At 40.0% G+C, this 13523-nt stretch overlaps 1 protein-coding gene across 1 annotated transcript; it reads left to right on the top strand.

Moving 5' to 3' along the window:
- The first annotated feature begins 12344 nt into the window (after positions 1 to 12344).
- LOC108054701 (uncharacterized) lies at positions 12345 to 13268 on the top strand. The gene is made up of 2 exons (XM_017137760.3): positions 12345 to 12615; positions 12675 to 13268. The coding sequence occupies exons 1-2, from the start codon at positions 12596 to 12598 to the stop codon at positions 13141 to 13143; spliced, it is 489 nt and encodes a 162-aa protein (XP_016993249.3). The 5' UTR covers positions 12345 to 12595; the 3' UTR covers positions 13144 to 13268.
- The last annotated feature ends 255 nt before the right edge of the window (positions 13269 to 13523 follow it).

Below are 13523 nucleotides of genomic sequence, written 5' to 3' on the forward strand. Positions count from 1 at the left end.
TTTGCCGATTTTTTTTTTGACAGTCAGCGAATCGGAAAAGGGTAAACGCGGCGGCTCTTTCGAGGCGGAAATGAAGGCCCTTTCCGCTTTGACAAGTCCGAAGATGGCTGGAAAAGCACAGTGGCTGGGAAAACAAGGAGGAAAAACTAACCGGTCCGCTGGGAGAGGAAACTAGCGCGCTTCCGTTCTTCAGAAAAGCTGCGATGAGGAAATTCAAAGTGAAATTATCGGAGCAGCGTGAAGAAAGCGTGCGGGAAGTGGGCAGTGGGCAGTGGCCAGGGCAGCGGTGTGGAAACCACGTTAAAGGACCTCCAAAGGACATCCGCTGGCAAAGCGAAAGAGTTCAAATTGCCAGCAGCCAATGCTAGAAAAAATACCTTCACACACTTGTAGTCAAAAGAGAAAGCGATGGCCAAAGAAATGGCGACAGGAAATGACCAAAGCCACTGAAAACCGGAGTTTGAACATAGATTGTCGATACACACAAAAAAATTTGCTTGGTAAAATTGACCAACAAAGATAGTTACGTAACTATTAAAATAGTTACGTGTATTTTGTTTTTGCTTGGGGTTTGTGTCTTTGCTAATTGTGTGTATTTTGTTGTTGTGAAATGACAATTTACTTAGTAGAATTGACAATTTTGCTGGTTGGGGCCTGTTTGACAATTATTACAGTTGATTTTACCAAGTTTTTTTTTTGTGTGTAATGGAAATACTCTCCAAAATATTTCAGTGTAAAAGTGCTGTGTATTTAAAAAATTTACATTTGATTTTATGTTTGTAGAATTATACGATCGTTTTAAGAGAAGTTATAATAAAATCTGAACATACTTTTGAAAGGAGATATTTATTAGGGATTATATACATAACACACCTTATATACTAAAAAAAACCTCCGATCTTCATTTAAGTCAATTATCCTCAATCTTTAAATCCGATTCGCCTTATTTTATATTATAAAAAAGACAAATTAATTTTAATTGAATTTCCTTAAAGTGTCATCTTCCTCATCCTTATTGATTAACCAATAACGATGATTAATCGAAAGTCTCTTAGATAGAGAGCATCGATTTGAAATGAAAATATAAGTAAAGAGGGACCTACCGTATGCCACTGTCAACAGAAGGAGCAGGACTCTGAAAAGAGTGAGAAAAGATGGGAAAAGGATGTGGAAGAGGCCGGAAAATGGCTGGAAAGCCTTGCGCCTTTCTGCGACTGTCCATAGAAGTGGAAGTGGACAAAAAGCCCTCATTCTTTGCCAGTTTTTCCAAGCTGCTCTTCAACGCTTCTCCAAGGCTCTTCAAGCTTTCCATGACAGAGACTCAAAACAAGGACAAACAAGATGACATTCATTGCTAAGAACAGTAGCCTTTAAGAATCGGGACTGAAAGCGAGAATCACAAATGGAAAACGATTTCAGAAAAACTCTGAACTTGAACAAATAATATTTTTATTTTCTTTTAGAGAAGTTTAAAGAAATAAAAACTTTAAAAATTATAAAAAGGAAAACATGTTTTGACAACAAAAGGAAACTTAAAAAAAAATGCCAGAAACATTTTTGTGTTTTTTAGACGTATTTCTCCTAAAATATGTTACCCAACAAAAAAAGAAAGGGAACTGTTATGTCCAGCTTATAACGATCTAGATCACTTCCGAAATGATTTAAAAGAATATGTTGTCTAGCAAATGTTCAAATTTTTGGTATTAAAATTTTTTGCACAAAATGATTATATATTTTAAATTGCAGATTTTAATGCTAATTGATACACAATTTCCTTTTTCCCCTAAAAAAATTGGTTTGGAAAATCCTCTCATTTCAAGAATCTAGTGGATTTTTTATTACAATGAATATTATTTAAGTAAGTATAGGTAATATTATAAATCGTAGTAAATTCTGTTGATCACTTGAATAAGAAAAAAGATTTAAAAAATCAAACAAATTTAAAAGAGACATTTTAATAATATTAATACTAGTAATAATTCCATAGAGAATAGATGTTTTCAGATCACAACTCTGAAAGACTACACTTTAACAAATCGCTTAGTTAGCGTTGCAATCCTGCCCTCTCATCCCCCTTTAACCCTTAGCCGCCCCCTCAAAAGGATTTCTGCTGGCGGCAACTGCGGCTAAGGCTGCTTAAAGTGTGGATCACGCAAAACCAACGAGCCACGCAGAAAAAAAAGAAGAAAAACATGGGAGCCGGCAAATGAGACTGCCGGGCACCACAGAATTGGGAGGGGAATGGGGAGTGACCGCCAGTGGAGGGGCAACAAAAGAAGTGGCCACATCAGCAGTAGCACAACCAACAACCCACCCATCCAAACTACACCCATCGTCCAGAAGCCCTGGAGGTCCTTTCCTCGGCCTCGGTCAATTGGGTAGCCACCACCGCGGCCCCAACTCCGTTTTTTCAGAAAATTGCGCATACGCGACGTGGCCACCGCCTCGCACTCATTCTCATCCTCATCCTCGTCCTCGTACTCGGCGAAAAGGAAAAAGCCTGCGTCGCAGGACTTCTCTGCCGTTTTGGATTCGCCGTTCGCCCAGCAAACGTGCGCCAGCTAAACAAAAGAGTTTCTAATGATTTTTGCGCCATGTTTGTTGTTGCCCCAGCAGTATTGTTGTCCTTGTGGATGCTGTTGTTGTTGTTGTTGTTGTTGCTGGTGATGCCTGGAGAGGACACGGAAATGAAAATCGAAAGAATTGTTGACCAGGCCTCTTCGGCCACCGCCTCGCCTCTTCGTTCTTCCCTTTCTTTTTGGCGTGTTTCCCATGCGAAATGCAAATAAATTCAATCGATAGCCGCTCCAAGTTGCCATTGCCAGAGTTGCCACCATTCTCCACCTTCGAATACAACCATGCATGCGTCTGCTGCATTGTTTGGCCTATACAACCCTACTCCAACCCTCTTTTGTGGGTGGAAAATCTAGGGTGAAAAAGCCTCCTCCAAGTTGCCGCTCGCGAATCCTATTATTTAGAAAAGCAGAGGAGCACCCAGCGCAGCAGGTCCAGTTCTAAGCTGCGAAATGAAAATCCTCTTGGAGGTTGGTGGCGGAAAAAGTGGGGGTGGGGAAACTAGGGGCTGGAGGAAATGGAAAACGGGAAGCTGACACAGGGGGACACATGCTCAAGCCCAAAACCAACATGGAGCAGCCGCTGCTGCCTCTGTCTGTTTCTCGTTCTCGTTCTCGAATTTTCCGTGCGATTTGCAAGCGCAAAATTTCCACCAAAAACCCAAAAACAAACAGACGCAGTTCACTGAGGAAAAGTTGGAAAAAATATGAGACAAATGCTTATGGGTCGGAAGACCAATTAAAAATATTTTACATATTTTTTCAACTGATTTAATTAGTTCTGATTTTTTTTAAGTTCTGGACTTTGTATTACATTTTACTTAATCATTTTTTAGAATTTATAAAAAACAAAATAAAAACCATTACTAAAAAACTTCATAGCAACCTTTTTAATGTTATTAAGTTGTCAGTAAATAACAACAATTAACAAATCCACTTTAGAACACAACAATTTGTCATAACACAAAAATATTATAAAATCCTTATTAATAAGATCATTACTTAATATCATCCAATATAGAATTGCTAATTTCTTTGGGTGTTGTGCGGGTCCGAAAGGAAACACTCGCTTCTTGGCCAGGATTTTCAGCTAGCATTTTCGCAGCATACTTCAGGAATCGAAAGCGGGGAGGTGGGGGGCGCAGGGGGCGTTCCTCAAGCGGAAACGCAATTTCCAGGCCTCCAAAGACAACAAACAGAAATTTGTTTGAGCCAAAGAACATTCGAGGCAGTATTCCCGAACGAAAACAGGTAAATGAGAAACGGAGGGGTCATCGGGTGAAAGGGGGAAATGGGAAAAGGGGGGAAACCTCCACCTGGATGCACCTGCCTTTTTGGTTTTTCGGTGTTTGATTATGCGTTGGCTTTCCTCATTTGGCCATTGGCCAGTTTATCATCAGCATTTTCTGTTTACCCAAAGTCCCTGTGCTCGGGCACTGTTTTGCATTTTTCCTTTCCTTAAAAACGAAAAGAAAAAAAGCCAGTGCAATGTTCTTGGCCAAATTTAAGTGGTGACCCCCCGCAAAAGGTGTGAGGTCACCGCAAATCATCTTTAACGAGCTCTCATTAAAAGCGCATTTAACACTTTCCGGGCAAAAAGGGTAAAATGCCAAAAGGAGGAACGGATGCTTTTGGCAAGCCACAAAATGCCAACAAGTGGCTGGCTCATTGTTGCCCCGGTTTTCACCGCCACTTCAACTTCCCTGAAACTCATAATCCGTTTGTTCTAACACAAATAAATCTGCTCAGAGCTCATCTTCTGCAAAAAAATGTAAGGGCAAAGTGCGAAAAAAGGTTTAAAAAAAGGCAACTCGACTTGCAATTTCTCATCAATTAATTTAGATATTATACAATGTTGGGACAAACCTTTAAAATTTTTATTAAATAATTGGGATTCTGACTCTAGAATTTAAAATCAAAAGAATACCATATAGTATAATATTAATAAAATAATTACTAAATCAATAAAACTTTAACAAAATTATACAAATTATTGAAAATTTAAAAATATAACTTGTAATACTGCGCAATATAAAATGTTTATGAATACAAATAGAAAATGAGTTTATAAATTCAAGAAAACAATTTAGAAATGCTTTTCTTGTTTCACTTTTAAACAGAATTAGTTAGTATATTTTATTATATTTTATTTATTTTGTTGTACTTTTTCTAATGATAAATATGCTTCCAAGCTATTTAAAATCTCTTTTTTATCGAGGGTATTACGTGTCGCAGTCACAAAGCCAGTTCATTTTTCCGCTCCGTTAGCTGTTCTTTTTTTTCTGTTTGGCGAAAAACCGCACTCACTCTCAAAACCCACAAAAGGCATCCCAAGCTCGTCAGCCTGTCACCCAGACATTCCGGCTACAAAACGGAACTGTGGAGACCCGCAGACTCCGCTATTGTTAAATATATATATATATATAGAAAAAGATTTCATGTTTTTACTCCACTTACTGCCTCCACTGCCACTCCTGCGAAATGTCCTTAGAATGAACTCCTTGCGAAATATATTCACACACACGCGGTCCCCAGACAAAAATGTAGAAATTTGTGTGCGTGAAAATATAAAAAACTCGTTGCTGTCGTTTGTCGAGGTTGCAGCTGAGTGGCTCCGCGTTTTACCCCGCAGGACCACCAGGACCTCCAGGACCAAATCTGCGGCACGCGGCACGCCTCTTGGGCTGTCAACGTGGCCTCACAAACAGTTAAAGAAATTGTGTGTAAAATTAAGAATAATAATATTTTATTTACAAATTATTTACAATTTGAGATCCTTAGAAATAATAATAAACCTTTAATCATCACTCACTGACAAATAAACTAATATAAGAACCTAACATATTAGACTTTATTAAACACCAACATTATTTTATCTTAATTTTTAATGATTTTATTTATTAAATACTGAAAAATTCCTTTTAATTAATAAACATTTTTTAAATAATTTTTTTACCTCTAGCTTTTTGTTTTGAATTCTTTAGGGTTAATCATTTATCACTTAAATACCCAATTATATTTTTCTTGTTATTTACTTATGAAAAAATTATTTTAGTATTAAGAATTTAAAAAGCATTAATAGATAAAGAAAAGTTATAAATATATCTTTAAAATTATTATTGTGTAAAGATATGGAACTAATAAAAAATAAAATTATTGTTTAATTTTAACTTAATTTGCCAACAACATTTTTTTCCAGTGCTTTTGACTTCCTTTGGTGTTGGCTTTGCCACTGGCTTTTGGGTCTGGAGAGCCGCAGGAATCCTGTGCTGGCATCTCGCGCTTAAGTGTTATTTGTCTACGCTTACGTGGGTATCCAAAAGGACTAGAAAAGGGACGAGTGGGGGAGTGGGGATACAAGGGAATGTCCTGGGCTCCGTTCTCTGGTAATTGTGCCGCTCATATGTGTGAATTAAATGTGCCGTAAAGGATCCCAATTTTCCGGTCACTTAACCGAAAACCAGCAATGTGCCGCCGACACAGAAGGACACGTTTTTTGGTTTGTTGTTTTAAGGTCCTTCTTGGGGTTTTTTTCTCTCCTACTCCAGCATCTTTTGGCCATATAATTTACTTATCCATCCAGCTCACATGACAATTAAATTGCTGACATAATGTCAAACACGGGGGCGCCAAAAAGGACATCCGCTGGCCGGTCAGCCTGTGGGGCAAATGCTATCCTTTTTTCCGGGCAAACAATGTTTTTAATATAAACAAAGTAAAACAAATGAGCCCAGAAAAAAACCAACCAGGCCAAAGGACCAAGGACCAAAAGGATGTGTGAAGTGGCTTTTATTTTATTACGTTATCCTTGCTACGCCGGACACATTATTATGCGGCCAGCGTAAAAAGTTTACATATATTTATATGGGATGGAAAAATAGCAAAAAAAGAAGGACATCCATGTCCTTGGTTTTCCCCGTTCAAAGTGTATGTGTGTGGACAATTGTTTTGACTTAATTTGCATGCCCTCCGTCCAAGGATCATCAGCGCCGGGTGTTAAAGGACCTTCGCCAACGTGTGCGGCTAATTACCAGGACACCCCGGCACACGAAGGACTCTCTGGATGTCCTTTCGGGCTTTCGGGCAAACGCACATTAATGACTGGGAAGGAAGGTGGAGGCAGCCCAATGATGTTGCCAGTTAATTAGGAAATTAAATTGACTAAAGTGCTTGAGCGTTTTGCCTGTTTGCTCGATTATCCTGCGACCGAGCAGCCACCACTCCTTGGAAAATAATTTAGCGCAAATAAGTTTAGCAAATGTCCATCGACGGTTGTCCATCCTGATTGATTTACGCATCTCTGGGTGCTCCTGTGTGCGTGTTTCAATCGCACATTGCACATACGACGCGTGGGCCTTCTCCACGTTGCACATACGCCGCGTGGACAGCAGTTCTTTCTTGGAGTTGCCCCCCCTTTTTTGCGATGTATGTATTTGGCAGGGGGCCGTACGGCTGTTGGTTGCCTACTTTTAGGCGGCCTGCCATTCATTTTCATTTACTCTTCTGTGTCGTCTCCTGGCTTTCCTCCTTTTTCCTCCTTCCTCGGAAGGCTGAATTTTCCTCCTGCTTCGCCTTATCGTTGGGTTTTTCGGTATATAGAGGCGCCCAGCGAACAACGCACAGAAAACGCACCAACTGCCGGCTTTTGGAGGCGGAGCCAACTTGGGTATGAAAATGAAAATGGAGATGGTGGAAAAGGAGGTCCTGGAGGAGGAAAAATAGGAGGCAGCTCCGAAGTCCGACTTATGGCGTAAGGATTTCAGCCATTAATTATGATGGACATGCGTTTGCAAGGATATAAAGCATCTTCTAAAGGATCAATCAAACTGCATCTAAGTGCAAATAATATTCAGACACTTCTTCCCCTATTTTTATTCCTAGGAAATTGTCCATCAAGTTAGTAACTCTTTCTTTTTACCACATTTTCCCCAGTTGACAGACAAAGAGCCGTGGTATTTTTCCATTTGCGAGCCACAACGAAATGCCAACGAAATGTCAAATAGAAAATGTTTTAGCGGAAATTTGATTTTAAAAAGCGTTTTGCCAGCAACTAAATGAGATTATGCGCTGCCCGAAAAGTGCACAGGGCCAAAGGACGAAGGACGTAGGACATGCAGGACATACACAAGTTGCCCGGGGCAAGTGAGGCATTAAAAAATGCAAAATTATATATCAAAGAGGCGAAAAAGTGGAAGGGAAGGAGTAGAAAAGAAGACCGCTGCATGTCACATGAAATTATTATATCCCGCCGTATATGGACATACATCCCTTTCGGGGACATTGAAAATATTCCGACGTGATCCGGCTGCCAAGTGGCCTCCTTCCAGGACAGCCAAGCGGCCAAGAAGGACATCACAGGACTGTCAGCCATGCAAAATAAAATAGCAACACGAAAAAATGCGAAATTTTGTTAGAAAATTGCAAAAAATTACATACATATTTGGTTTATGTGCAGCTGAAGCGAAGGAAGATAGGAAAAACTGAGGGATACTAGGGAGGGGGAAGGGGATTTTTCCTGTCACAAAGGACATCATGTGAACTGATGGTAATGCACTGGCCTGCCAATGCCGCGGCAACCTGGCGGATACTTGATTTTTCCGCTATGAAATATGAAGGAGATTCTTCTTCTTCGCTGGAGATGCTATGCTGGTTTGGCTTTAAGTGTTCGGTTTGGTTTGCCTGATTTGCTCTATTAGTTCAGCCTGAATGGTTTAACCAACTGTAATTAATGTTTGCCCTAATAAAAACATCTTAATAAATCAAATGGTTGAAAAGTCAGGAGATAAGTATAGACCATAAATACTATTTATACACACAAAACAAAAAGGCGGTCAAATCGATATGTTTATGGTAAATTTCTGGTATTGCAAACTCTCTCTCGGAGACTCTCTGACTAGGAAAAAAAAAGGAAGTAAAACCTCTCTCAAATCGAAATAGAACAAGCGATGAGTGGGAGGGAGAAATACTTATTTCAAGCATATCGAATTGAGATGCCCGCATATTAAGTCTTATCAATTTTTTTTGGGGGTGTACATTAGTTCAGCTTGAATGGTTTAACCAACTGCAATTAGAGTTTTTCCTAATAAAAACATCTTAATAAATCAAATGGTTGAAGAGTAAGGGGATATATATAGACCATATATACCATCCATACCATAATCTGCTCTACCCTCAAGTTCATAAATTCTCTTACCCCTTCTGTCTGCACTTTTCAAGTGTTTTTTTATTTTTTCTATTATTTATTTTCCACCGCCACTTGATGGCAATGACCAACCCTTCGAACACTTATCGCATTCAACATCATTTGCATGCGGAGTGTTTCGTTACTGCGCTGTCGGTTTTGGTGAAACAAATAAAATCAAGAAATAAATTAGAAAGAAGAAAATCCGGAGTACGGAATACGGAATACGGAACTGTTTGCCCAAAAAACCAGGGGAATCTATACATGGCCAACAAATATGGCCTGGCCGTAGTTGATTTTTTGCAATCTGCACTTTTCTGGTCCTTTGTCGAAAATGTAGCCAGCACACAGGACGAGCGAGGACTCCAAGCTGTCCTTTATCCTTCAGCCAGCAGAGGAGATCTCCTGCCACCAGTCGTCTGTCTGGGAAACTGGGAACTGGTAACTGGGATCTGGGATCTACAAACCTGCAAGCTGGACGACTGCAGCCTGTCTGGCCGTCTGGACACGTAGACATGAAACCCCTCCTGAAAACCCCTAAAAAACCACTCCAAAATCATCCACATCGTCGTCACCTCGCGACGCATTCGTGGCACTCGCGTTTAATCAGCGATGTTTGGAGCAGGACTCCAGAACCCCAGGACTTCAGGACCTCAGACTCCCAACTTCCATCATCATTTATTGTTAGTGGCTGGCCAAAAATGCTGTTGTTGTTTAGATTTCTTTGTGCCCGGCTTCGCTTCGTTTCAATATTTGCATGTCCCACTCCGCCGAAGGGAATCGGGAATTATTTCCTGCTTGGACAGAGTCCAGTTTCCATCACATATCATGTTCAGGCGAAAGAACTCCTCCTCTATCCACCATTTTTTATGCATTTTCATTATTTTCAATTTCCATTTCGAGCAAAAAAGCAGTCGCCAATTTATTAAGCGATTTGCATTTAAGCTCTGCCCAACCTCTGCCATTTCTTCCCTTCTTAAAGGCGGAGTTTCAATTATCCTTTGGGCAAAGTCTCCCATTTCAAATGCTTTTCCAAGAGGCAACAAGTGGCAAGCTGTGAAATCTCGGACTCAGAAGTGCAGTTTGGTTTTGGTTATTACCCAGAACAACACAAGAAGGACGAAGGAAGGCAGGACGAAGGATGCCAGGATGGGTAGCACACAATTAACCGGGCAGACTGTAGAGATCCTTGCTTCCTTGAAAGCCCCTGGCTTTCATCCTTGCTCTCAGCAGAGTGAGATGGGAATGAGGTGGCCATTTTTCAGACTGGACACTTGAATGAGCATTCAGAAGCATTCACAAGCATTCGGAAGCATTCAGCTCAGACACTCAAACACTGCTGTGTGTCAAGGTCGTCTGGTGTTTGGTGTTTGTGGGGTTTCCTGCTCCAAGACGATGCCGAATGATGAGGACGATAACGTCTCCATTTGAGAAGGATGAGAATGAGTGGCTCTGTTGTCCTGGCTCCTTTGTCTGTGTGTGTGTGAAACAGGGGGAGACAAATCAGGACCCTCAGACATTCTTGGGGAATACCTTTTGGCAGCTCAGACTTGTCTGCTGCTCCTCTGAAACATTTGTGTTTGTTTGTTTGCCTGCCCTTCCACTTGTGTGTGCTCCAGAAATTTGTGAAAATTGTTTTTCCTCAGACATCCTGCCCGTCAAAAAGGACCTTCTGCTGTGTTTAAGATTCTGTGGCTTGGGCATTTTGTAAATAATCTTGTTTCACAGGACTCCTGCCTGTCGACACAGGCGCCAGTGGTCAGAGGTCCTGCATAATTTATGTGGGAAAGCCTCTCCTCGTCCACAGAGTGTTGCTTAAGAATTTCACCAGGACACCTTGAGAGTGTGCCTGGATTTTCCAGAGTTTCACAGTTTCGAAGTTTCAGGGTGTTAGAGTTTTCAGGGGGCGGAACAAAGTCAATTATTGTTATAGGTTTTCGACCAACAAATTAAATGGTTTTGTGGTCGAACTCCGAGACAGAAGGCTGTTAGGGGCGTTTATTGTCGACACGAGGCGAAGAAAGTGAATCGAGTGACTGCACAAATTAATTCTGGGCAGTCAATTGCGGAGCCCCACTTAATTTGGCAAGTCAAGCGACTTGCATGTGTGACATCACAACTGTTGACTGGTTTCGAGTCAACATTCCTTTGATGGTTTTTTTGGGGGAAGATTTACATTATAGTATTAGTTTTAAAAAATTAATTTTAGGAACCATTATTTTTGAGTAAAATAAATCAAAAACATAATCATAGTCAAATCTTTATAATTTGATGAATGGGCATAAGAAAACTTAATAATTTTTATCTATGTAAAATAATTTGTAAAGTATCAATAAAAATAAAATATGTTGTTACGGGAATCTTTTCTTTTAAACCGTTAAAGAATCTAAGTCCCACAGCAATCTCTCCAAATAAAGTTTGATTTTTTGACAGAACTATAAACCAATTGAAATTAAAGACAGAAAACAAATACTAAATAGATGGTTTTTTTTGAGGACCATCAGAAATTTCTTTAGCATTCCAGAAAGCGATTTTAACCATTTTAAGTTATCAATAAAAAGTTTTCAACTTGTTTAACTATTGAACCGCACATACAGTGGAACTAATTTCCCTTCAAATTTCCTAAATATTTTGATGATTTTGTTTGACGGACTAATTTGCGTTCAAAAACGCTTCTTATCCCTTTGAATTCGCTCCAAATCCTTGTAATTCGCTTCGCTATAAAACATGCTATAAATCAGAAGCTTTCCTCACAAATGTTTAGCCTTGACATAAATCACAAAGGCTTTTTATAGCAGGGTGGTGGAATAGGAAAACACAAGCAAAGTCTATCAGCACTTTAGGATAGTAACGAACGATTTGAATTATTTCTAAAACAAGTTTGAAACAAGAAAGAACATTTCCTCAGAAAAAATTAACCCTTTTAATTTATCTATAAAGAATGTCTTCTTATACTGGAATTTTTTTTGTATTTAACCATTCGAATTTTGCTACGAATAACATTTAATTTAAATGGACTATAAACTATTCAACAGGTGAAATGTCACTTATCCGCTTTCTAAAATTCTGCAAAAAATGGATTAAAGCAGTGGTTTATATACAAAAATTCCAAATGGAATAGTTTAAAATTAAGAGTACAGGAGAACCAAAAAATAATCTGCCGAAAAAGGCCGATTGTTTACTTAAAGTAAAGGTGAACTAGATGTGTTGCCTCGATAAGGCGTGTACTATCAGACCACGGACCCTGTTCATGCGATAGAACCGAGATCCCAGACCAGACCAGACCCCATTATAATGGGTAATCACCACGAGTGCCGCCTACTCATCCAATCCGGAGTCCAAGGTACACGGCGTACAGCAAACATTACGTAGTTTCCAAGCGATTCAGAGTTATTTTGACGCCGCCTATAGGAAAGTGATCCGTAAAATTGATCGATAAGCCGAATGTCAGGCCTTATCGCTGGTGTTTCAAAGAGAGAGATAGAGAGGAGAGTGCATATTCCATGCAGACACATTAAGAAACGAACGATCATATCTCGATTCGAGCATTAGCCTTATCCACATTTCGGGCTTATCAATATGCCAGGTCGCCCCGGGGCTTTCAGTTGGTTTTTAGCAACGGAACGGAGCAGTCGTCTGACGATCAGTGCAAATAAATACAGTAAATAGATCCACGTGCCCCGAGGAGCATAGAAACTAGCTAGCATCAGCAGATCGGCAATAAAACACGCAGTGAACTGATAAGAGCCAGCAGGCAATAAATAAAATATATACAAATAAAATAGACAAAAAATACGGGAATAGGTATACAGAAAGACATCTATATACAACCAAAACCAAGATGATGTCACATACTGTGAGGTGCGTTTGTTAAATCCGATATAATATAAAATAATAATAATTTTAAATATTTTTTATAGGGTCTTCAAGATGATGTACATTGTGGCGGGCATTCTCATCAGCAATGCGGAGATCTGCGATACAGTCGATCGCATTCAAATAGCGCCACGCGTTGACCTCAAGCCGGAATTCGATCAGAAGTATCTGACCTCGGGGGGCAATAGCCCGGGCAGTCGATCCCGCACCCATTCCAGGCAAAACTCAGGAAGTGGTTCGGGTTCGGAGGAGGGAGCCCCCAGCAAGAAAAGAAAACTCAGCGTTACTGGGTTGGCAGGGGGCGTGGTTCGGGGAGTCACCAGTCAGGTCTCCAAGAGAGTTGGTCACCGCTTCGTCTGGCTCTCCGACATCCGACTGATCCTCCAGCAATGGCGAGTCCTCGCCCTCAGCTTCAACCTCTGGACCATCCCCAACTTCTTCGTCCAGTGCCTCACCAGCTACATGAGCAAGAAGCTGCTCATCAACAGCGACTGTGATATGATCTACAAGTAGGATACAATATGCTATATATAGGATATTGGATAGTAGGGCAGCTACACCGAAAGGTTGCAAATTTATTGTTACTTTAGTTTTTACATAGCTTTAAGATCTGAATAAACAACTGCTAGACATTTAGACACGGATACTTGTGCATATTCAAAAAGTGTAGTTCAGTATAATTCACATGGCTTTTTCGGGGAATTTCTAGACAATTATTTAGAAGTGACTCAGTGATGATAATATTAGTTCTTAAAATTGGTTGGTTTTTTACAATATTTATCTAGATCTATAAAATCTGATTATTAATATTCTTGTCATGACTCTAAAACAGATTAATTTGATTTTGTTTGTAATATTTTGTATAGATTTTTTGTTTACATGTCGCGGTTTCA

Source organism: Drosophila takahashii, chromosome 3L, assembly GCF_030179915.1.
Source record: "Drosophila takahashii strain IR98-3 E-12201 chromosome 3L, DtakHiC1v2, whole genome shotgun sequence".
NCBI classification, from domain to species: domain Eukaryota; kingdom Metazoa; phylum Arthropoda; class Insecta; order Diptera; family Drosophilidae; genus Drosophila; species Drosophila takahashii.

Coding starts and splice junctions, on each gene's coding strand:
- LOC108054701 (XM_017137760.3), top strand. CDS start 12,596: ATGATGTCACATACTGTGAG. Junction 12,616..12,674: donor ATGATGTCACATACTGTGAG/GTGCGTTTGTTA, acceptor TATTTTTTATAG/GGTCTTCAAGATGATGTACA.